The 23,492-nt window shown below is 57.1% G+C and overlaps 1 protein-coding gene and 1 pseudogene across 1 annotated transcript in view; both read right to left on the bottom strand.

The window, feature by feature from the left end:
* Positions 1–23,492, bottom strand: part of DNAH1 (dynein axonemal heavy chain 1) — a 109,314-nt gene that overhangs the window by 7,692 nt on the left and 78,130 nt on the right. Inside the window, exons 41-67 of the mRNA XM_055110010.1 lie at positions 22,777–22,971; positions 22,567–22,686; positions 22,161–22,319; positions 21,971–22,078; positions 20,710–20,850; positions 20,410–20,570; positions 19,744–19,901; positions 17,401–17,574; positions 16,821–16,859; positions 14,029–14,207; positions 12,674–12,904; positions 10,974–11,170; positions 10,354–10,489; positions 9,215–9,423; positions 8,778–8,949; positions 7,832–8,023; positions 7,362–7,472; positions 6,464–6,649; positions 5,956–6,147; positions 4,479–4,646; positions 4,204–4,395; positions 3,876–4,007; positions 3,227–3,352; positions 1,754–1,873; positions 1,480–1,629; positions 1,205–1,365; positions 119–344 (exon numbers count right to left, since the gene is read on the bottom strand). Coding sequence (XP_054965985.1) covers positions 119–344; positions 1,205–1,365; positions 1,480–1,629; positions 1,754–1,873; positions 3,227–3,352; positions 3,876–4,007; positions 4,204–4,395; positions 4,479–4,646; positions 5,956–6,147; positions 6,464–6,649; positions 7,362–7,472; positions 7,832–8,023; positions 8,778–8,949; positions 9,215–9,423; positions 10,354–10,489; positions 10,974–11,170; positions 12,674–12,904; positions 14,029–14,207; positions 16,821–16,859; positions 17,401–17,574; positions 19,744–19,901; positions 20,410–20,570; positions 20,710–20,850; positions 21,971–22,078; positions 22,161–22,319; positions 22,567–22,686; positions 22,777–22,971 — 4,335 coding nt within the window. The remainder of the gene's footprint in view (positions 1–118; positions 345–1,204; positions 1,366–1,479; positions 1,630–1,753; positions 1,874–3,226; positions 3,353–3,875; positions 4,008–4,203; positions 4,396–4,478; positions 4,647–5,955; positions 6,148–6,463; positions 6,650–7,361; positions 7,473–7,831; positions 8,024–8,777; positions 8,950–9,214; positions 9,424–10,353; positions 10,490–10,973; positions 11,171–12,673; positions 12,905–14,028; positions 14,208–16,820; positions 16,860–17,400; positions 17,575–19,743; positions 19,902–20,409; positions 20,571–20,709; positions 20,851–21,970; positions 22,079–22,160; positions 22,320–22,566; positions 22,687–22,776; positions 22,972–23,492) is intronic.
* On the bottom strand, positions 17,615–19,436 carry LOC103786139 (serine/threonine-protein phosphatase 2A 56 kDa regulatory subunit gamma isoform-like; annotated as a pseudogene).

Here is a 23,492-nt window from a genome sequence, read left to right as displayed (position 1 = left end):
GAGGGGTCAAAGAGCAGAAGGCAGGGGGTTTGGGGGGCAGGCCTAGGGCAGGCAGGGAGAGGTGGGGGGCAGGCCCGGGGCACTCCTGGGGCAGGTGGGTGGGCAGGCAGCAGCTGACCTGGATCTCAGCAGCCTTCATCTTGGAGGCTTCCAGCACCTTGATGAGTTCCATGTCATCTACAGGGTTGCCCTCGGAGGAGCTGAGCCGGTACAGAATTTGGTCCTCAATGTCCTTCAGCTCCTGGCGCATCTTGGCATTACTGATAATCAGCTGGTTCTTGGCCTCCTCCAGGTCGGGTCGCTCCTCTGCCACTACCTGGCCCAGTAGCTGGTCCTCTAGGCCACTGCCGGGGGCAGGGGACACCAAGTCTGTAATACCTGGTGGGCCCCAGAGGGCTAGTCGTGAACCTGCTCACCCATCCACCTGTGCTTCTGGGGCTCCAAGAGCCCAGCATCCTTGCCAGTGTTGGCCTAGGAGGCCTAGCCTCCATCTCAGGCTGCAGGGCTAGTGCAGAGCCTGCCTTCAAAGACATCAGTTCTCAGTGAGACCTTGGGTGGCAGCCTGGAATCCTAGAAGGGGCTGAGCAGTTGGATGTGTGAGCGGCTGGGGTCTCTGGACAATACCTCCTTGGCAAGTGGGGGCTGTGATACCCAGGGCAGGCCTTCAGGGTGTTTTTGCCCCCTGCTTTGTGGAGAGGTTCACACTGACCACTGAAATGGAGGCCTTAGCACAAAGCAGGCCTGTGGGCTGTGGGCTGTGTATGGATGGCCAGCGAAAACCACAGTGCCCAGGCTCGTAGCAGCAAGGATAAGAAGCAGGGCATTTGGGTTCAAAGAGCCAGAGTGTGCCCGACTCAGGGCTCTGGGTCAGCTCTGAGGATGAGGGCACAGGGCCTGGCGAGGGCTCAGTAGGAGAGAAGGGGTCCCTGGAGGAGGTGAGGCTGGTGCTAGACACAGAGGCTGGGGACCCTGACCAGGGATCTGGATGAGGTGGGGATGAAGGTTCTTAGGTGGAAACAGTAGTGGGTAGGAGGAGCTGGTGGAAGTGCTAGAAAGGCTTCGAACGTGAGTGCCTGGGGTGAAACTGGTGGAGACTTTGAGTGGGGGAAAGTCCCACTGACTCCCGGCCTGGGGGTGGGAGAGGAGCAGCTGGGCAGGCAGAGGCAGAGCTGATGCTTAGGCGTCCCCAAGAGTGGGGGCTCACCTGGGCGACAGGGTGAAGTTGATGAGGGTGAGTTTGGTGGAGATCTCGGGCGTGTAGTGTGGGTTGGGCAGCTTGGTGGTGATGTACATCCTGAAGTCCTCATGGTAGGGGATCACCGTGTCCCCCAGCTTCAGCACCGTGTTTCCCTGCTGCTTGTACGTCTGTGGTGGGTGGGACCGGTGGGTACTGTGGCCTGAGCATCACCAGTGGGGCAGGGGAAGGGGACTGCCCTGTCCAGGCCTACTGCCACCCTGCCATCACCACTGCAGACCCACCTGCTTGAGCAGCACCGGCTCCAGGGCTGGGTCTAGCTCCTCGCCCACGTTCTCCAGGAGACATGGCTTGCCAAAGCGGATGGCGTTCTCCATGCTGCGCAGGAAGTCGCGGTCACTCAACTTGAACACATCCAGCCCATTGTCCTTCTCCTGTAAGGGAAGGGGAAAAGAAGGGGTTGCAGGGACTGAGAGCCAGCCTGAGGCTCTGCGGCTCACCACTGCCCTTGCTATGCCTGGCTGGGGTGGGGTGGTGGTGCCTGGTGGGTGGGCTCACCATGTTCTTGATCCATTTGTTGGCCTGGCTCTGAGGGTCAATGAAGTGGGTCCAGCGCTGGGAAAACTGGTTGATGACCCCGTTCTCCACTGACAGTGTGTCGTTGGGGAGGCCAGCGATCTGTGGAGAGCCAGGCACTGGACTGGGTCAGGGCTTTCCTGCAAGCAGGGTCACTGAGGGCATCAACATCTCCCGGCCTCGTGTTTCGGCTATGGACTTCCCTCTCCTTACTGCATCCCCTTGGAGGTTGGGGGCAGGTGACAATGTAGGCAATGCCTCACCCCCAGGGCTCCCGCCTCTCCCTCGCTCCTGGGCTGGATACCTAACCATGGCACAGCCCCTGAGAGAGCACAGGCCCAAGGACACTGATGGCCCCAGATGGACAGAGAAACCCACAGACAGAAAGGCCCTCCTTCGCTGTGCCTTTTTGTCCTCTTGCCTACCGAGTGCTCACTTGATGAGACCATCTTCATAGAGCCCATACCCCACTGACCCTCCTGGCCTCTGCCCACGCCTGGCCTCTGCCTATGGCCTCTTGGTTACCTCTCTTTGCCAACTCTCCCTGCCCTTCAGAGTCTCACTCAGATACTTCCTTTAGGAAAGCTTTCTTTTCTTTTCTTTTCTTTTTTGGCAATGGCATGATCTTGGCTCACTGGAGCCTCCACCTCCTGGGTTCAGGTGATCCTCCCATCTCAGCCTCCTGAGAAGCTGGGACTACAGGCATGCACGACCATGCCTGGCTAATTTTTGAATTTTTAGTAGAGACGGGGTTTTGCCATGTTGCCCAGACTAGTCTCAAACTTCTGGGCTCAAGCAATCCACCTGCCTTGGCCTTCCAAAGTGCTGGGATTACACTGCATCTGACCAGACAACCCTTCTAAACCCTGCTGTGGACACTGTTTCTCAACCTCCACCCAACACTCTTTTTTTTTCTCTTTTGAGATGGAGTCTCGCTCTGTCACCCAGGCTGGAGTGCAGTGGCGCAATCTCTGCTCACTGCAACCCCCGCCTCCTGGGTTCAAGCCAATTCTCCTGCCTCAGCCTCCTGAGTAGCTGGGATTACAGGCTTACAGGCGTGTGCCCCTACACCAGGCTAATTTTTGTAGTTTTAGTAGAGAGGGGGGTTCACCATGTTGGCCAAGCTGGTCTCTAACTCCTGACCTCAAGTGATCCACCCACCTTGGCCTCCCAAAATGCTGGGATTACAGGCGTGAGCCACCACGCCTGGTCCATCACACTCTTAAAAGTACCCCTAATCCCTCTCCCCACATTTAGCTAGCATCTGTGCCACACTCAGCCCAGCTTTCTCTTCCTGTCCTCCTACCACCCTCTTGCTGGGCACAGGAGGGTTCAGCAGAGGCAGCTCCGAGCCAGGCCCTGGAAAGCAGGGTAGGAAGGAGGCAGAAGGCTCCTGGCCCAGCCTGGACCACACCACAGGCCCTGCCTGGGCACTCCTGCCCCTGGGGTGGGCACCTGCCACGATCGGATCTTCACAGGGTTCCCCAGCGTCCCGATTAGCGTGGGCTCGGAGGTGTGTGGGACATTGTGGCTCCTGAGCTGCTTGACCCAGCTGTCGTAGAGCACCGTGCGGTACTGGCCCTGGGGAGATGCCAGACTCAGGACCACCCCACCATGACACTCACAGAGACCTCCCAACTCCCACTAAGCCACAGTGCTTGGCAGTTGCAGAGATCTGAGCTCAGACATGGAGCCAGATACCTGCATTCTAATCCCACTTCGGGTGACTTTCTTGGCCTCCACAAACCTCAGCCCTTCATCTGTGAAATGGGCAAAGCTAACGATGCCTGCCTGTAATGGCGGCTATGAGGATTAAATGGGACACAGATGGCATGTTTAGAACAGTGCCTGGCATGCAGCAAGTGCAGAAGTGTGAGCTCTTCTATGTTCCCACTAGGTGGCTTTTCTGGCTGTTTTGTACACTGCTGTATCCCCAGTGCTTTACAGCGCCTGGCTCAGAGAGGGAGCCTGCTAAGTGCTTGTTGAATGACTGAGTGAGCGGAGAGCCACCTGCAGGCTGCCTATCATGGAGGCGAGGCCTTAAGGAGGAAGGGTCTCTTTGGGAAGGCGAGGCTGGTCAGAGACAGAGGTGGGGACTTCTTACCGTGAAGGGGCCCAGGTAGGCCACAAAGCCAGCGGCCACCAGGACATCGCCGGAGATGTTGTTGAGCATGTACTGCAGGTTCTCCACCGTCTCCTGCCAGCGCACCTTCTCATCCGACAGCCCGTTGATGAGCTGGAGGGGCAGCCCCGTGGGGTGGGCTCTGGGAGGCTGGGCTAGGGGCCTGGGGCTGGCCCTACCCACTGTGGCACCTGGGGTTGCCAGGGAGGGGGTGTGGACAGCCACCCCAGGACCCACCGGCGCCCTGGTCCTTTCTGGCCCCTGTCTGGGCCGGGCCCGCTTGCAGGCCTTGCAGGAGGAGGGTGCGCACCTTGCCAGCTCGGCCCAGCCGCTGCTCACACTGCTCACACTTCAGCTCCAGCTCCTCCTTCTTGGTAATGCATTCCCGGTACTTAGCCTGCATTGTGGCGATGCCGTCCTCCACCTCACGAAGGCGCTGTTTTGCCTCATCCAGGATCCTCTGCGTCACCCCCAGGTCGTCCTGGGCCTCCAGCAGGGCTTGCTGTGGGGCGGAGGGCGCAGGATTAGCTCGCCAAGTACCCCCGGGAGGGGAGCCCTCCCCCACCAGCTCCACTCAGCCCTCACCCGCTTGGGCTCCACGGCCTTGGCCACAAAGTGGTACTTGTGCATGGCGCGCACCCACTGGCAGATGGAGGTGCAAGCCTTGGACACCTTGGCAATGGCGGCTGGCTGGAACTCTTCATTATCGATGTACGGCTGGATGGCTTTGATCACCACATCCCCAATGTTGTCCTGAGGTGGGAAGCCTGGGTCTCAAGAGGCTGCTTCTCAAGGGTGACAGGGGAAGGGCTCTGCTGGGAGGTGGGGCCTGCTGAGGGACACCCTGGCTTTTATGCCCTGTGCAGGCCTCAGTATAGATTCTTTCTCCTTAAGGAACAACATAGCCCAGAAAGGCTGGCCAGAAGGTAATCTTTGGTCCCCAGGATTTTAGATCATATGATTAGGGAGGTCTTCCTTGGGACACTGCGGCAGTCTCAAGAGCACATAACACACAAGACCCCACTTAAAAGCTCATTTAAAGGCAAGGGCTACTTCCTGAAAGCAAGACCATCAGCAGGTATTGGGATGAGTGAATGGTTCTGAGGCCCACCAGGCTCATGTTCAACCTCAAGGGCCTACCCCACCCCCTGGGGCTCTTGTCCCACCCAGGGAGAGTCCAGCCCTGTAGTTCATAATAGGCCCAGGTATTTGCATTGTTCACGAGCTCCCAGGGGTCAGAGCTTGGGCCCAGGGGAGCCTAAGCACCACCCTTGAGCACTCCTGACTTGGGCGCTTCTCTCAGAGGGACTTGATTAGGCCTGTGGGGCCTCTAGTTTCCTGTCTGATGGAAGAGGAGAAGGAGGGATGGGGTAGCCCATAAGGGGTCCAGATGCTGCTTAAATGGGTGTGGGATGTGCCCAGGGCCTGATACTGACACACAGTGGATGGTGGCCTGTGTGGGACAGGCAGCTGCCCCCTAGCTAATTTCTGGGATGCAGAGGAAACCCCCAAAGAGGTTATGAGCTCCAGGCTACTTAACCATGGCACAGCCCCTGAGAGACCACATGCCCAAGGATACTGATGGCCCCAGATGGACAGAGAAACCCAGAGACAGACAGGGAAGCTGGGCCCCAGGTGCTGAGGCTGAGGGAGAGAGGGGATGACTGGGCAGATGGTGAAGGTCTTGGCCAAGGCCTGGGGGTTTCTGGGATGAAAGGGCATGAAAGAGAATCCCCAGGCTGTGGAGACTTGGAATGACCATGGGTGACTTCCTATGGGGCACAGGTGCCTGTCCAGGTCCCAATTTCCTCAATACCTTTCTGTGGGTGGGTCTGTCACCCTACCAGACTGAGAACTCCTTGGGGCCAGGCTCTGGTTCCAGCCATCTGTGTGGCCCTCGGGCCCTTGTGTGGTGCTGGTGGTGTGGAGGAGGAGAGAGAGAGACAGGACAGAGGCCACTGCACATGCAGATGATGTGGTGGGGCAAGCTCCTCTCCAGCTTCACTGTCCTGCCGGGCGGGCCTTGTCCTCACTCGCTGGCCAGGGTGCCTGGCATGCTTACCTTGTCAAACTTGAAGAGGCTCTCAAGGAAGTGGCCCGGGTCCTGCAGCAGCCCCTTGCCAGGCTCCCAGTAGTCATCCACCTTGGTGCCTGGCTTTTCTCCAGGCACCTTCTTGGGCTTGATGCCTTTCATGATGCACACAGCTTCTATGACCAGTTTCACACCCGGGGGTGGCCGCTGCATGGCACGTACCTGCAGGCCCAGCCACCAAGTGGGGAAGACTCAGACCCAGTGGGCACCCCTTGGCAGGGACCCTGCCAGAAAGGTTGGCCCTACCAACCAAGTCTCTACTACCACAGGACACGGGCATATCCAGAGATCCACCGAGGTTGGCCTCAGCCCACAGTTCCTTCTGTTCCCCAACCCAGGTGCCCATGCTCCTACTTGGGCCCTGGGGGCTGGAATGAGGAGGGTGGGGCAGGCTGCTGGGTCCCAGGGGATGTGCAGAGGGAAGGCTTGAGGACAGAGGCATATGAAAGGGAATGCCAGGAGATGCCCTGCTGCCCACCTCGGTCACATCGTTCTTGTTGAGGTTGCGCAGGCTGGCCAGAGCAGCATTCAGGGCTGGCAACGCCTCGTCCAGGTCCTTCTGGGCATCGTCAGCAATAGCTTGTGCCTTCTTGGCCTTCTCATTGGCTTTGATCTCCTCTGTCTGCACTGAATTCCGGGTCTCCTCGGCGATGGCCGTATCCACCTGGGGATGGGAGACATAGGGATGTCCTCCCCCTTTTTCTCTTCTCTGCATCTCAGTCTCCCCAGATGGAAGGAGAGTTGGGGTGCCCTGTTCTCCAAGGGCCCTCCAGCTGTGACAGGCCAGAGAGGTCTGGGAATACCAGGAGCCCCTTCCACCTCCTGAGTGCTCACCATGGGCCTGGCGTGTGGCTTGGGGCCTTACAAGTTTGGATATAAGTGCCCCACAGGCAGGGCCCCCTAAGCCTGCAGGCACCTTCATGCAAGACAGAGAAAGACCCTCCTCCTGCCTCTCTTCTAGCTTCTTTCTATCTACTGGGAAGTTTTGCAATGCACTGACTTTGCCGAGCAGGACACTTGACTATTCCTTCCAGAAAGCTGTCATAAGGAATACACAAACTGCAAGGTCTGCCATGAGGATCAGGCCCTCCAACACGGGGCCCTGTGCTGGGCAGACTCCGGGTTGTGGTTATTGGAATCGTTCAGATTCCTCTGCCTTGCTCCTCACCGACCCCCTGCCCAGTGCAGCGCCTGGCATAGAAGAGCTACTGGGCAAACATTCCATGACAAAATGGATGGCTACTGATTGAGGAAGCTGGGGCACACGGAGGCCAGATGACTTGCAGTGGCCAGGCAGCTAGCGAGCCTGCGCCTGTGTGGGGGTGCCGAGCTTCCTCAGAGTCAGGCATTGGGGAGGGGCTCGGGAGCACCCCAACCTTGATCTGCTCCATGGTGAGCATGGTGTCCTTGGCAGCCTCCTCCAGCAGGGGGTGCATACTCTCCAGGTCCTCCTGCATCTTGGCTACGTCCTCAGAAGTGCGCAGCAGCTAGGGGTCAGGGCAGAGACAGGAAAACAGGTGTGGCAGGGACAGAGAGAGCACAGGGCCTGCTGGGCCGCCCTCATTCATGAGAGAGAAGCTGTGGCCGGCAGCTTCGGTGGCCCCCACATTGCCCAGCCGACCCCAGAGGAAGGGCATCAGTCCCCCAAATATCTGTGGGGTGCCACGCTTTGGCCTGGCCCTTGACTGGCAACTTTTGTTCTTTTGATGAGGGGGGAAGCCACCCACTTCAACGTCGTGGGCTGCAGTTCGAAAGGCGGAGCATGGTGTCACCCTGGAGTCAGGGCTGAGTGAGCAGGCAGCCTGCAGGCAGCTGACCTTATCCACGGGGACTCGCCTGGGCCCACCTTGTCGAGGCCGCTCTTCATGCGGTTCTTGGCAGTTTTCAGCTCCAGTTTCTTCTGCCCGATGAGGATGGAGAAAATATGAAGCAGCTCCAAGTAGCTCTTGGGGGTCACGTAGTTGTGGCGGGTCAGCTCTGCCAGGTACTCGATGCACTTCTTGGACACTGACTGGTGGATGTACACACAGACCTGGATCTGGGGGAGGAAGACCATGGATGCCGGCCTGGTAGAGGCCCCAGGAAAGACAGGGACTGGGTGCCCACAGCCACTGCAACCTGGGCCGAGGAGGGGGACACAGCAGGAACCTCCATGACTCTCACATTCACTCTATGAGCCTCACGACCTCCAGGTCGAGGTCACCTTTTGTGCAGATGAAAAACCCCAGGCCCAGGGAAGTCCAGGGGTTAGTTCAAGTTCACATAGCTGTCAAGGGCAGGGCTGGCTTTGAACTTGGACCTAGCTGTCTCCCAGCTCTTGGCCCAGTGGTCTTTTCACAGCCCCCATGACCTGCCTCTCTCTGAGAGCCCTGAGGTGGTTCCCCCTCAGAGGCTGGATCTAGGGGGAGAGAGGGCCCAAGGCCTCAGCACAGCTGGTAAGGAAATGTTGGGACTGTCACCGTCTCAGGCTGGACCAGGCAAATCTACACCCCCATCTGTGATCTCTGGAGTTCTATCAGGGGGTTCTTGGAAGAAAGCACCATGAGGCCCTCAGGGAATAAGGGAAGCAGTACCCGTGCAGCTGTGTGCGCAGCACCCTAGTCACTGTGATGACCTGTGGCTCTGCGCATTTACAGATGAGGAAACGGAGGCTTAGACAGGAAACACAGCCTGACCAAAAGCTTACCCTCGGTGGTGGGCCTGGGAATCTCATCCAGACCTTGGTGACCCTGAGCCCATGCCCCAAGCTAAACAGGTCTCCCCAAGGGCCTGAGCTTCAGCAAGACACCCACCAGTCCTTGGATTTCTTCCTGGGAGGATTCCAGTTCTGGGATCTCATTGAGGAACATGGTGGCCACAGACTTCAGGGCTTCTGCCGGCCACTCGTTAAACCAGTCGATGGTACAGCAGTTGACCAGGGACGGAAACTGCCTCAGACGAGCTCGGAAGACCTCTCCGATGGGGCTGGAAAGTCAGGAATCCAAATGAGGTCCAGAGACACTGACCAACGACCCCAGGAGCCCAGGACCCAGGGCCCTTGCACAGCCCTGTGGCATGGCAGCCAGGACACAGCAGCACAGCAGCCTGGGCCCAATGGCATGATGGCCAGGCCCAGGGCCGCGTCTCCTCATCTCAGGCCCCAGCGCATGGCATCCAGTGTCCCCGGGGCCAGCCCATGTACACACCCAGCTCCGCTGCCCCGGTGCAGCCTGGCGACAGCTGCCTGTACCTCATGCACAGCACCATGTGGATGTTGCTGCGCACACGCCCGGTGTAAGCAGCCATGAGGTTGGCCTTGGTGGGCTGTAGGCCCTGCTCCTGGATATAGGGCCGCATGGTGCTGACGATCTGGTCCTGCTCGTCCGCAGTATAGAGATTGGGAATGTCACCAGAGTTTAGGACGTTGTTGATATCTTCCAGGAAGGATTCGTTCTTGATCTGGGGAGGGGTGAAGGGGTGGGGAGCTAAGCCCCTGCATGTTGGACTGTATGACCACAGTCTCGCTGGACCTTCACAACAGCTCCATTTGACAGACTGTACCACTAAGGCTCAGAGAAGCCCAGAGTCACACAAGTGACCTCATAACAGACTAGCCTGTAGTCATAGTCTAGGACTTGCCCCCGTGTAGAAGCTCTGAAAACCACTGGGTTGTGGCAGGACCCTGGGTCCTCATTGGGGGTTGTGGCATCTTCCTCTTCGCCCCTCTCCATGCCTCAGTTTACTCACAAGAGGAAACCATGGCCACGGGCAGAGATAGGTCCTTGCCCATCTTACACAGCCTGGGCCTGGCTTGTGTTAGATGGCATCCTCCCTTTCCTGACTCACAGTGGCTGCCTTGAAGGGAGCTCTGCGGTTGGGACAGGGCTGGGAGCAGAGGGACCTTTGTCTAGGATGGGGCACATTCAGGGGCTTCAGGCTGGGCCCCTGGGCCCAACCCTGACCACCAGCCAGGTTGAAGCCTGTTCTGTCGTGTGACCCTAGATAACCTCTCAGAGATCTAGGGAGAAGCCTCATGCCATCCCAAGAGGGAGCAGGGAAGCCATGGGTCCCTAGCACTTTGGGGACAAGCCCTGTGGTCCTTGAGGTGGGACGCCATTGGCCAGTGAGTGGGGTGCTATGCTACCAGGGCCTTCTTTACCTTCGGGGCATGAGTGATGATCTATACCCCACCTTAGCTCTGAGAGGTTGGGTTTGGTCTCGTGCTCTCAACCTGCCCATCTGTGGCCCCACCTGGTCCTGGTGGTCTCTTCTGAGATCTGCCCTGACTGTGAGCTGGGCATGAAGGACTGGCCACCTTCCGGGATGCTATGCTCAGATGGGGTTGTGTCCAGCCCCCCCAAGCCCTGCCCTCTGCTGTGGCAATGGCACCTGGGTGTCTGAGAAGAGGAAGGTGATGGGTAGGTTCTGTAGGCCCGCCTTGAGCAGGACCTTCTTCACATCATCTCGCCACTCGGACATGCCGTAGTTCTTGGATAGTTCAATCTGGAAGCACTCGTACTCGGCCCTGGAGGCAGAAGTTTGGGTTGAAGCATGCCAGGGACTTGGGGCCAGACGCTGAAGGGTGGTGGGTGACCACACCCTACCCTGACCACCTGGAATTCTGCTCCCATCCTGGGCAGACCTGCAGACCCTTCAGGCCCTGAACCTGCTTTTTTGCCTTCAGACCTTTGCCCAAGTTGTTCCCTCAGTCCAAATGCCCTTCCCTTCCATCCTCCCAGCTCTGATTCTGAGAGCAGCCCTGGCCACCTCCCCTAGTAATCCCTCTGGGATGCCTGCACCACACTTCCCTCCCTACAGCACCACAGGGCACTGCTGCTGCCTCTCCCTGGAGCCCAGATCCTGCTACTAGTCTTTCCAGAAGCCTGTAGGCTGCACAGGCCTGCTTCAGGGTTGCCCGAGGCCTCTACCACTGTGCAAAAGCATGGGTCAGTCAAACCGACCAGCCAACCCTGGCCGCCCACTGCCCAGCACGCCCCGGAGGCGCTCACATGTGCGAGGCGAGCCTTGTGAGGGAGCTGCGGCCGCTGCCACCCACGCCCAGCAGGAGTGCATTGCCCAGCGCCTGGCGTAGGGTGCGGCTGATGCGACAGATGTGGCTCATGGCGTCCATGAAGAGGACCAGCTTCAGCTTGGCCGTGTTGATCTGGTTGTAGTCCTCTATGTACTCCTCGATCACCTGCATCATCTGTGCACCAAGGCGAGGATGGGGAAGGCGGGGTCTCTCTTACTGTAGGGTCTCCCCAATTCCCCCCACCCACCCGCTTTCTTCTCTGTCCTGACTGAGAAGCACAGATGCCTTGACCACCTATTACCCGGCCAGCTGCATGTTTCCCCTGCAGGCTCGAGCCCAAGCTGAACATTCCCAGACACTGATAAACTTGCTTAGATTGCTGCTCAAAACACTGAGGGACTGGCCTAGCGCGGTGGCTCACGCCTGTAATCCCAGCACTGTGGGAAGCCAAGGAGGGAGGATCACTTGAGCCCAGGAGTTCAACACCAGCCTGGGCAACATGGCGAAACTCTGCCTCTACCAAAAAATAAAAAATAAAAATAAAAATTAGCTGGGCGTGGTGGTGCGTGCCTGTGGTCCCAGCTACTCAGGAAGCTGAGATGGGACGACTGATAGAGCCCATGAGGTAGAGGCTGCAGTAAGCCAAGTTCATGCCACTGCCCTCCAGCCTAGGTGACGGAGCAAGACCCAGTCACATACACACACACACAAACAAAAACAAAAGCAAAAATAAAACCCACGGAGGGATCAAGCATATTGTTAAACACATAGAAGCTAGCCCCAGCCCACCCAAATCCTTCAGTCCTCATGTGAACTCCATAACTCATATGACTCCTTGTTGCACACATACTGAGCTAGAACATCTCTGCTCTCCCCTGTACGTGAGTTCCCCTAATAAATGCTCTGGACTAATTACCCTGTAATTCAATGCTTCTTTCTTTGGAATCTCAACCAGCCCAATCTAGGGATGGCTTGGGGGCAGTCCCTTGTAGGAACTTGCTTGCTGCCACTTTTGGGGCGACTCCAATCATGGGCTCGGCTGATCAGAGCACCGTGTACTGGGGCCCTCCCTGACGGGGAGCTCACCTGGCACAGCGTACCCTGTTCCTCCTGTGCATGGTGGGGACGCTGGGCCTTAAGAAGCCAGGCCCCCCTGCACGAGGCCTGACCCAGGGACACATGGAGGCCTGAGAGTTGGGTCAGAGCCCTGCCTGCTCCTTCTGGGGCTTACCAGGGTGTGCTGACCCTGTGACCCTGGTGGGAGCTCTTGGAATTAGGAGAGGATGCATGTGGAGAGAAACTGTCAGGAGGCCTGCTTCAGCCATGCAGCACTGGGGCCACCAAGTGAGGCCTCTTCCCTGCCTCCCTGGGGTCCTGACTGAGACCCATGGCCCCAGGCCCCGCCCCCGCCCCCTTGTGGAGGGATGATTGCCCCTGTGTCTAGAGCCCATCTCAGCTGGACCACAGGCTGGTTTTCAGAGATAAGTGAAGAAACCGGTACCCAGAGAGAGCAAGGGCATGCCGGGAGTCTCCTGGAGCTGGCCGTCTTACCCCGCGTCCTGGCCCCCTGGTTATAGTGTGGTAGTCTGTTAGTGGTGACTGCAGGGGGCCTGGGCCCCAGGGAGGCAGATTGAAGAGGACCCCACCAGGGGCAGGGCGCCTGCCTGGGCCCCTCACCTTACTCTCACTGGTGATGAGCTCGTAGGACTTGACATCGGAGCCTGGTGACATGAAGTCCCCATAAAGAATGGGCTGGAAGGGGCAGACCTTGTTGAAGGTCACCTCCCACTGCTCCATGCAGCGCTTGAGGAGCTGGTCGAACCAGCTGCGGTCCTCCTCATTCACCAGTCGGTCCCGGAACACGCGGCAGTTCTCGTGATACCACAGACGCAGCAGCTGCACTTGGTCCTGCAGTAGCCCCAGCATCGGTGCCTGTCCTTGGCCCCCAAGCCCTCAGCTATCTCTCAAACCACCAGGCAAGGGAGGGTGGGCCCCAGTTCCTGGGGCCCTGACTGGAGCCTGGCTCTCCCACCACGGCCCAGGGACAGTGTGTGGGGGCTGCTGGCAAGTGCAACTGCTGGCTGGCTGAGGATGGGGTGGATTGCACAGTGCTGCCTGGGCCTCCTCATGCCTCAGCTCCGAGTCCAGCTGGCCAAGTGCCCTCTGGGTGTCTGGCTCTGCTAGCTTGTCACAAGCACCTCACTTCCACCTTTTAGCCCCCTGTGGCTACCCTAACCCCAAACCTGGGAGGGATGCTTGATGCTCCTAACACTTTCCCAACACCCCACATCTAACCACCCACCAAGCCACACTGACATGACCCACCAATCTCCTCTGAACCTGCCCCCCCTCTCCATCTCAGCTGCCGCCTCTGTCCCAGCTTCCCTGCATCTCCCTGGGTGGCAGGACTGCCCTCCGGAAGCTCCCAGCCTTTTCTGTAGACTTTGTTGGCTACAAGTGTGGCTACAAGGCCAGGGTCAGCTTCTGTCCTGCTCACCCCATCTCCTTAGCCTGGGCTACACACACACTGGCCGCTCAGTACCATTCCAAAGTGCAGGTCTGTCCCCCGCCCACCCACACGGCTCATTACACCCTCAGAACAAATTTAAGCTCCATGTTGGCCCCCCACCGTGCCTAGTGCCTGGACCCACCCCTGCCAGTGCCCCTGACACCTGGCTCCCTGCTACACTTCCCCCTCCTTCCACCTGGGGTTTTTGGTTCCCAGAGGGCACCCTGCTCACTGTCCCTCAAGCGTTCTCACATGCAGGGCCCAAACCAGAAGCCCTCTTTCTCCCTCGTCTTGCCCTGGCTCTCTCATGTGATCCCCATCTCAGCCACCATTCCAGGTGTGGGTTCAACTAACAAGACTGGGCTCAGCTGCACCAAGGCTGGGCTCTGGAGGGCCTGGCACCTCCATGTTCCAGGAAGCCCCACTCAGGGCCTGTTTGGGCAGGAAGGCCTGAAATTGGTGGGGCTGGGGAGGATGGGGAGAGCAGTGTGGGCACTGGGGAGGGTGCCTGCCTGGTCCTCACCTCGACCTTGGCCGGGTCAGCCATGAGCATGCCTTGGAAGACCTTGGAGAGGTCCCTCAGGTTGAAGGTGTAGTGGGACTTGGCTGGAGTGGGCAGCAGCTGGGAGGTGATGGTTGCATACACCATGATGGTGGCTTCCACAAGGGGCTCCGTGAAGTGGGCAATGTGGGGGGCCCCAGCTGGGGGAATAGGAGAATGGCCTGGGTCACATGCCAGGAGCTCCCTCTGCCGCCTCTGCAGGTCCTGACCTCCTTGCCTTTGCTGTGCTGTGCCCCCCACCAAGCCCCTTCCCCAGCCTTCAGGTTTGGATTCCACGTACCCTTTGGCCCCATCTCGGATGCCCCCAGCTTGGGGGAGGTGAAGAATCTCCTGCTCTGCACCACTTATATCTTTATGCTGACATGGCCTGTCGGAGCACTGGGACTCATGATGGAACTGGGGGCGCTCGTGGGGTCAGTGCTGGGCGGGGCCATTACTGCCTTGTCCTATGGAGGCTGTGCCCAAACCTGAACATTCCACCTCTGAGCCACACTTGGGGAGGGTCTCATGATCCACGTAGGCCTCAAGATGCCGAAGAGTGGGCGTGGGGAGGCTTGGAGCACACCCCCGACCTTGAGGGCTCACCACCCACTTCGGGGCTGCCTACCCCTCAGCCTGCATTTTTACCACTCATACACCTATCAGCCTGTTCTTTGAAAACTATCCAATTCTGTGCTGGGAACCCAAATTCTGTCAGTGGAAACTTGGCAGAGAAGTGGAGAAAATGGAAAGAAAGGGCAGGAGAGGGGCCTGTCTGTTGACACAGGCACTGGGCACAGAGTGACCCAAACAGACACACTCCTTGCCCTCAAGCTGACACTCTTGTTGGTAAGGACGACAATGAGTGGATTAGCAAGTAACAAAGACAGCAAATAGGTGGCAAGGGCTACGGGCAGCCCTGCAGCAGGAGAGGGGTCCGGGGAGGGCCAGAGTTGGGCTTGGGGGCGATTTTACAGAATGCTGGGGGAGGCCTCACTGAGGAAGGGGACGGTCAAGCAGAGAAGTGAGATGCAAGCTTGCACATAACTGGAGAAAAATTGTCCCAGGCAGAGGGGACAGCAAGGGCAAAGGCCTGGAGGTGGGAGCAGGCCTGGCATGTTAAGGACCAGCAATGAGGGGATGAGCAGGAGGCGGTGAGATCAGAGGATGAGGCAGGGCGAACTGAGGATGGCTTTGCCTACCATTGTCAGGACCCGGGCTCTTGCCTGGATGCGATGGGTGAGAGAGGAGGAGTGTGGACTGATGGAATGATTTCATGGGTCCCTGTGGCCCCAAGCGGAAGATAGACCTTAGGCAGGTGAAGGCAGCTGCCAGGAGACCATGGCGGGGCTATAGCACTGGCTGGGTGGGCGAGGATAGGGTGGTGAACAGTGGCCGATCGGGATGGGTTCTCAAGGGAGAACCTATGGGACCTCCTGACAGGTGAGCTGTGGGGTGAGGGAAGGGGGGATGGAGGATGGCGCCAAGACCCCGTCTTGCTGGGAGCACCTGGAAGGATGGAGCTGCCATTGCCTGAGATGGGAAGAGTGCGGGGACCGGGGTACTTGGGAGTTTGGCTCTGGACAGGTTTGGCCTGAGATACCCTGTGGACGTCCCAGGGAAGATGTGGAATCAGGCGTTCATGGGAGAGGTCTGGGCTGAGGAGGTAAGACTTGGGAGTTGCCAGCACAAAGATGGTTTTCCCCATCAGAGGCGGGATGGGACTGTCTCAGGAGAGTGTGGTTGGAGGGAGAAGAGGCTGGAGACCAAGCCCCAGTCCAGCCGAGAATGGGCAGCCAGGGATGGGGGAGGCCTGAGAGAAGCCCGTGGCAGGAAGGGGACGTCTGCCGGCCAGCACTACTGACCCCTGGGAAGGCGAGAACGAGGGCTGACCGCTGGTCTGGCCACAGAAGGTAACTGGTGACAAGAACTCTCAGAGGGTGAGAGGTGCATTCACAGGAAAGTGGGAGGGGAGGGCGGGTGCAGCGGGAAAGACAATGCTTTGGAGGAGTTTTGCTATCAAGGTGAGCAGAGAGGTAGAGTGATGGGCTGGGGCAGGTGGGAAGGGGGCCCAGAGAGGCTGTTTTGCATTTGGTGGTTAAGATGGAGAATGGGGCTTGTTTGTGGAAGGCCCAGTGGCGAAGGGAGCACTGGTGTTGGCGGGGAAGAGGGGTGCCACATTCCCAGGCAGGCCCAGGAGGAGGCTGGGCTTTGCTGTGGAGCAGCAGTCCATTCCCAGCCACAGGAGGGAAGGCAGGGCGCAGGTAAGCAGGTGGGTGCAGACCCAAAAGGGAGCTGTTTCTCGACAGCCTCTTTCAGCTGAAGGCAGGGGGAGGAGGCAGGCCTGGGCAAGGACAGGGACTGCAGTGGTCAGCCGCCTTGCCGCGACGACGGGCAGATTCACCACGATGCCTGCCCCGCACAAACCACTCCCGGCTTTCCTGTGCACACCTGCTCCCTGGAGTTCTGATTCTTCACACAGGGTGGGAGTTTGTTGGATTCCCTTATTTATGCATTCATTTTGCATTTAATTTGCATCTATCATCAGCTGGACACTAACGCAGGCATGGAAGGGCTCTAAGAATGGGTGAATGAGCCTATGGGGCAGCCAGTGCCTGTGTCAACCTTCGCTCTGGCACCCTAGTGGCCCAAGGTCCCTGCATGAACCTGAGGATGGTTCACCACGGCGCCTGGTCGCAGCCTAAACACACCCAACCAGAGCCCAGGGCTCCTCCTGGAACCAGTGCCCCATTCCCGCCCAGGCCCACACTTACGCACAGGCTCCCGGTAGCTTTTTTCTCCAAGGAGTCCATCTAGAGGATGGAGGGAGAAACACGGGGCTCAGGGTTAGGTGGACCTCTTGCTGCTCACCCTGGCCAGGTAAGATGGTGGGGGAAACAGCATCTTGGGGTAAGCTTTTCCCCAAACCCCATAAAGGCTCAGAGACACTCCGTCCATCCTATCTTGTGGCTTTTCCTGATTTACAAAAGTAACATGCCTCCCCCAGAGTTTCTGGGCAAGTACTAACGTATATGTATGTACGTATGTGAGTGAGTGCATATCTGTGTGCATCATACATCCAGCAATCACCACGTGCCAGGCTTCATGCTAGGTGCTCTACATGCAATATCATACTTAACCCTCACGACCTGGAATGGTAGGTACAGATGAAGAAACAGGCTCAGAGAGATTCATGAGCTGCCAAAGGTCACACAGCTGAGTGAGAGGTGAACCCAGGGTTGCGGTCATGGTTTGGCCACTCCACCCTTTCTGGTGGCCACCCAGTTGTCCTTGGTGTGGCCTCCCTGGCCTGGGCTTCTGCCTTTGTCCATGCTCACCCCCACCAATACTCACCCAACCAGTTGCCCAGGATGGTGGAGAAGATGCGTTTCTTGCTGACCTCGTCCATCTCAGCGAAAGACAGGTAGTTGAAGTGACGCATCAGCCGCGGGGTGACGGTGTTCCTGCCTCCACCCGGGGGGCCCATGGCACAGACAAAGTTGATGTCCACTAGGTTCTTGAAGGCACCTGGAGTAGGGGCAGGAAGTCAGGAAGGGCCCTGGCCAGGGCTGCATTATGACCTTTGTGGCCCCTTCTCCATACAAAAATTCAAAATTATACTTTAGAACAGTACTGGAATAAAGACAAATACATCAATATTACACAGGAAAATTTTTCTTTGCCCTAAAAATTCATGCTCCTCTCCTTTAACTTTTTTTTTTTTTTACAAAGTTCAAAAGTACTTTTTATTGCAGACATTTTCATATACAACGTTAGTGAAATCGAGCCCCACCCCCCGCCCCCATGGTGAAGACATAGTCCTATCTTATAAAAACATTTCAAGTAACCCTGGACGTTTTCATGTCACTCTCGTTTTTAGTACCTGGGGATTGGCTTTGGCTAGATTTTCTATTTTAACCCATGCTTCTTCCCGTACTTCCATTTTTAGCTTCTCTTTTAGTTTCTCTGCTTTGGACTGTTGTGTACAGTCATCAAACAGCTTTTGTTTCATCTCTATGAACAGCTTCAGGGCGTTGTATATCAAGCCATGTATTATCTTGTTCCAATGGGTCTTTGAGTTGTGGTACAAGGAAGGAAACATGATGGGCAGAATCTTCGCTGCATTGTCACTGATTAAACTCATGACGTATTCATTATTCCAGTAATAGAGAGCTCGCTCTGCCACCTGGAAGTGTGGGCTGGAGACACATTTCGCCAACTGCCGGAAGAGGGGCTCCATGGTCTTCACAAATTCTGATGGTTCAATGACATCTAAAATCGCTTCTAATTTGTTTAAGAACATTACTTCTTTTGGACTGTGAGTCTTTGGCCAGCATTTGAGAAGTGCCATCACCACTGGTTCTGTGGGGGTGCTGTCCTTTTCTAAAAACTGCACTCCACAGTATGCCAGCTGGGGGTGGTAGATGCTCAAGAGATTTCACTTTGTGCAAAGGTAGTAACACCTTCAATAAGAAAATCTTGTGTTCTTCTTTTAGTGGTAAGGCAAATCCATTAATTATACTTCCCAATATTTCCAGTAACTCTGCTATGCCATTATGATGCTCTGTTTCATAAATAAACCTATAAAATATATTATTTATCTGTTTTCTGATGTAAGCTCTCAAGCCTAGGAATTTCCCATAGATTCTGTGAAGGGTGGTTTTAAGAAAATCTCTCTCCTGAGGATCTTCACTGTCAAAGAGCTTTAAAAGCTGCAATACAAACTTCTGATCAATATATTTCTTCGCTATATTAGATTGGAAATCTGCAGACTCTAAAAATCTTAAGAAAAATTCATAAATAAGTGTAGATGAAGCCAGCCTGCTTCTAACGTTGGTTCATCTTCCTCTGGGTCAAATTCTGCTCCCGTAGGATTGGAGGAAGGTGGTAATATTCGAAACATGTTAACTGCAAACATATGGACTACTTCTGGGTAAATAGGCTCTGTGATCACATTCCAATTATGGGTGATATATTCTACCATTTCACTTAAAGCAGCTCGTTTTAATTCCTTCTACTTTAGTTCACTTAGTGGATCAGAAACAAAGTCAAAAAGGACGCAACACTGACATAACTTCTGGATAAAAAACTTCTTTTGATCAGCAGGAGGAACATCTTTTAAGGATGGTAGTTTTTGAAGTTCTCTATTATTGCTTGCGCTAAACCTTGAAGAATTTTGCTGTTTGTCTTTCTTCACTATGGGCTGAGAGACGGGTACTTTTATTTTAGCAGACACTGTAGACGGGACAGCAACAAGGCTGTTTTTCCTGAAGGAAATTTGCTCTGATTCTACTGTGTCTTGTCCTTCTTTTGAACTTTTTCCACTCTTCCCTGCTTTTGGTGATTCTTTCTCCTTCTTGTTTTATTCGGCATGGCTGGAGCGGGCCGCCACCGCCCTTGCCACTTCCTGCCCCCGCAGCAGCAGCGCCCCCGCCCCGCCGTCGCGCCCCCGCGGCCACCACCGCCACCTGGGGACTTGCTCTCGCTTCCCCTTTTCCAGGTTTCCAGAGGCTGCGGCAGCCGTGGCGGCGGCGTCTCTCCGCCCCTCCCCCAGCCGGCCTCCCTCCTCCCCTTTAAGAGAAATTAAAACATTTTTGTGGGTGCCTTAAAGTATTGTAGGCCTTCAGTGCTGTGCCTCCTGTGCCCCTGCACAGCACGCGTAGCCCTTGCCCTGTAAGCCAGGCCGGCCACACTCACCAATGATCTTGCGGTCGTACCAGCCGCCGTGGTCCATCCACTGGCGCAACAGCTCGATGGGTGGCTGTGCACCGTAGGTCTCCAGGGCCGGCATGTTCAGGTCATCGATGAAGAAGATAAAGTTGCGCCCCAGAGGTGGTCCAAACACACCCTTCCGCCTGAGGGGAGGGGCTGTGTGAGCCCAGCACCCACAGGCACCAGGTCCTCTGAGAATCCAGGGGCGAACGGGTGGCAGCTTTGCCTCTGGGAAGCCCTTGCTAAATTTTAGCCTCCTCCAAATTGCTAGATGTCTTGACCCACCCTCATCCTTGTTCTGAGTGTCCTGGGACAGCTGGGACAGGCTGACCTGAGTCTGAGCTCCCTCAAAGTGAGCCTCGCCTCCCAGGCAGATGGACAACAGGCTTCTCACAGACAGACCCAGGGCCCTGTCCAAGGGCACAGCCAGGGCGAGCACCCACTCGCTGATTGGCTTTGTAGGAATTTTTGATACAGGGAAGGCTCTGGAGCAGTCTGTGAGGGAACCCTGGGCCCCTTGGGGGGCTGTCAGCTCCCCCTGGGAGGTTCCTGGCAAACCCAGGAGCATAATTTGGTGGAGAGGTGGGACAGCAGCTGCATCGGCCAGGCTGGGGGGATGCAGGGGTGAGGAAGGAGGGAGGGGTGCCCTGCCTCTTGTCCAGCTTGCTGTCAATGAAGTCCTGGGTCTGGTTGGCTGAAGTGCGGGCTGAGAAGGTGAGGAAGTGGCTGACGTAATCCAGTGCCAGGTTCCTGAGGAGCTTGTCAGAGATGGTGAGCGTCTTCCCCGTGCCTGTTGGCCCAATGCACAGCACCTGGCAGAGCGGGGATGGCACAGGAGCACGCGGTGGGCCTGGTGCACAGGAGGAGCTGCCCCTGCATCCATGTGGGAGGCTGGTCAACCCCCAATATAGGCCTTGGGGACAGTGGAGGCAGGGCCTGGGGGGCGCTCACGGGCTTCTTGTTGGTGAGCAGCATGTCCAGTAAATGGGACATCTGCACGGTGTCCATGGTGGGCACAATGATGTTGCAGTAGTTGGTGTCTGGTACCATGGTGAATGGAGCTGAGGAGTCCATCCACTTCACCCAGGCAACCTGGAATCATAGGTGGCTCAGCAGTGGGCCTGGAACCCCTCCCTGCCCCACTCCTGGCTGCGGCCCCATGGCCAAGTGCAGAAGGGCCAGGAGCTGCACGGCTGGGCTTTGGCAAGCGGGTCCAGGTGTAGGGCTGCTTCCAGCGGAAATGGAAAGTCCTGTGCCCTGCTTTCTGCATGGGGAGGGGGACTCCCAGCACAAACAGCCAAGAATGGGGACTCTGAGCACAACTGCATAGGAGGGCTCTCCCTGCCCAGGTTGGGGGCTCCCTAAGGACTGCCAGGCCCTGAGTCTCTGCAGAAAGGAGAAGCTCTGAGAATTGAACAACCCAGAATGCAAAGGTGTTTTCTGTTTAGTTTCAGGCTACCCGAGAAATGTAGGGGCCAGAACCATGGGCGCTGGTGTCAGCTGGAAGCTGAGAGGCCACTAGGTCCAGTCTTCCCAACACCGTCCCCGCCTGCACAAATCCCTTCACTCACAGCAGCCCTGACCCAGCTTGCAGACGTCCCCTGATGGGGGGATCACTATGGCCAAACCAATGCATCCCACTGGGCACAGTCTTAAACGTTAGACCCAAATGTGCCCTGGGAGCCCCCAGCAGGACGCTGCACAGTAATGGACAGGTCTCTGCAGACGCCTTTCCACCTCTGTCCTCCTGGGCTGGGGTCTTGACCTTGGGATGAGGGTGAGCTCATGGAGCCCTTGCTAGCTGATAGTAGCGATGAGGACACTGAAGCAGGCTTCAAGAGCTTGCCCCCCAGCCCTCAGGAGCCCAGTCTCTGGGAAAATGGGGCTTTTAAGTGGAACTGAGGTGGCCAGTCCCTGGGCTCCGCGTCAATGTGGAAGAGGCAGTGCATATGGCTGGACAGGGAGGTACTCGAATGTCTCCCCTCTTAGCCCAGCCCTAGGTTCAAGTACAGTTCTGCCACATCTGGAAAACAAGCACAATAATAACCACTCTACAGGGCCATGAGGATTCATGAGATGATGCAGATAACCACCGCCTGAGACCTGGTGGCTGTCAATGTGACGGCTCCCTGTGTGGCCATAATTCATTGCGGGAACAGCAGCCACCCAGTGGTCTCTCCCTGTGCAGTCTCTGGGGAGGGCCTGCAGCCACCTGCTTATATTCCTCCTCTTCATCCTCACTGTCGTTGGTGCCACTGATGCCCGCGTCCTCCAGCCTGTAATCGAACACCAGCCCCTCTTCTGGGAAAAGCAGAGTCAGCTGCCGGGAACCAGGAGGAGAAGCAGGCTGTGAGGCCCAGTAGGACTGAGGCTCCTGGTCCCTGGGGGCCGCCGGCTCTCACCTGTTCGTTCTCCATCTTGAGCCTTAGCCAGTGGCTGAAACTGGTGCGGCCACTGCTGTCCCCAGTGGCACCCACGCTCCAGATCAGGGAGAAGATGAACCAGGGCTCGATCAACTCTACGATGCGACTCAGCTTTTCAGAGGGTATTTTCTTGAGGCCCTGGGGATGAAGGGAACAGTAGCAGGCTGAGACAGGAACAGTATCAAGCGGCCTGAGGAAGTGGGGCAGGGGCATGTCTTGACCTCTGCTACACAGCTTTGTTTCTCTACAGCCAATTGGACAGGTGGTCTTGTCCATGTTGCACCATGTTGCACCAATCCAATTCTCTCTTTCAGGCCCCAGAGAGCAAGGAGAGCAGTGTGGGGAGAGGGACCAGGTGCATCTAGCCCCACTCTCAGGGCTGTACCTCTCTAGGCAGAAAGGGCTTGAAGAAGCAGTCCAGCAGCTTGAGGAGGCTCATGATCAGGTTGCAGTTGGTTGAGGCGATCACCTCCTTCACTGAGGACCGAACGAAGGAGATGGATTCCTGCAGGGAGTAGGCACCCAGTTCTCATGGCTGGCAGCCACAGTGCCCTGCTGCCCTGCCAGGGTCAGACATACCCGTGGCCTCACTCACCTCCAGGAAGCTGACAAAGAGGGCCTTGAAATGCTCCTCGTAGGGCTTCAGCAAGGGAGGCAGCTTCCTCAGCCAGCACTCGATGAAGGGCATGAGCCCCAGGATGCTGGGCTCCAGGTACACCATGCCACAGCGGGAGACCGTAGCTGGTGAAGCCACCGCCAGGTCTTGCACCTCGAACATCATGGTCATTGCCTGGTGCCAAGACGAACCACATGAGTGGGCTGGCTGCCAGTCCTCAGGCCTGGAGAAAGGGCTGCAGGGCTGCAGGGAGGGGCTGCACATCCTGTAAGTGGGCGGTGTGGGCAGGCTGTGGGGCAGGGGCAGTGCTGGGTGGGATGCAGGAACCGCTGGGTCCTCAGCTGATAACGTGGCTCTCCCTGGAGCCCTGAGGAGGACCCCAAGTCAGGAGATTCCTGAGGTTCGCTGACCAGACTGGGGTCAGGGCATTTTGGGGTCCCTGGAGGCCTGGGCACATCTGATGGGAACTGTGTATTTTGCTCCAGAGCCCCCCACCCCTGTGCACATAGACACAGGTCCACATTGACTGCCAGGTATTTGCTTTTAGAAGGATTCAAGAGCTGGACTCAGTTTAGACCCGTGAGATGCTCTTGTGCCCAGGCCATATCCCTCTTTCTCTGACAACTGCTCCTCACACACCAGACAGATCCCCGTGGTGTCTATGCCATCCATCTCCCAGACCCCGGGTATACTGC

This window comes from Pan paniscus, chromosome 2 (genome assembly GCF_029289425.2).
Source record: "Pan paniscus chromosome 2, NHGRI_mPanPan1-v2.0_pri, whole genome shotgun sequence".
In the NCBI taxonomy this organism is placed as follows: Eukaryota; Metazoa; Chordata; class Mammalia; order Primates; family Hominidae; genus Pan; species Pan paniscus.
The sequence above is the reverse complement of the archived record's forward strand: the minus strand, read 5'-3'. Positions and strand labels throughout refer to the sequence as shown.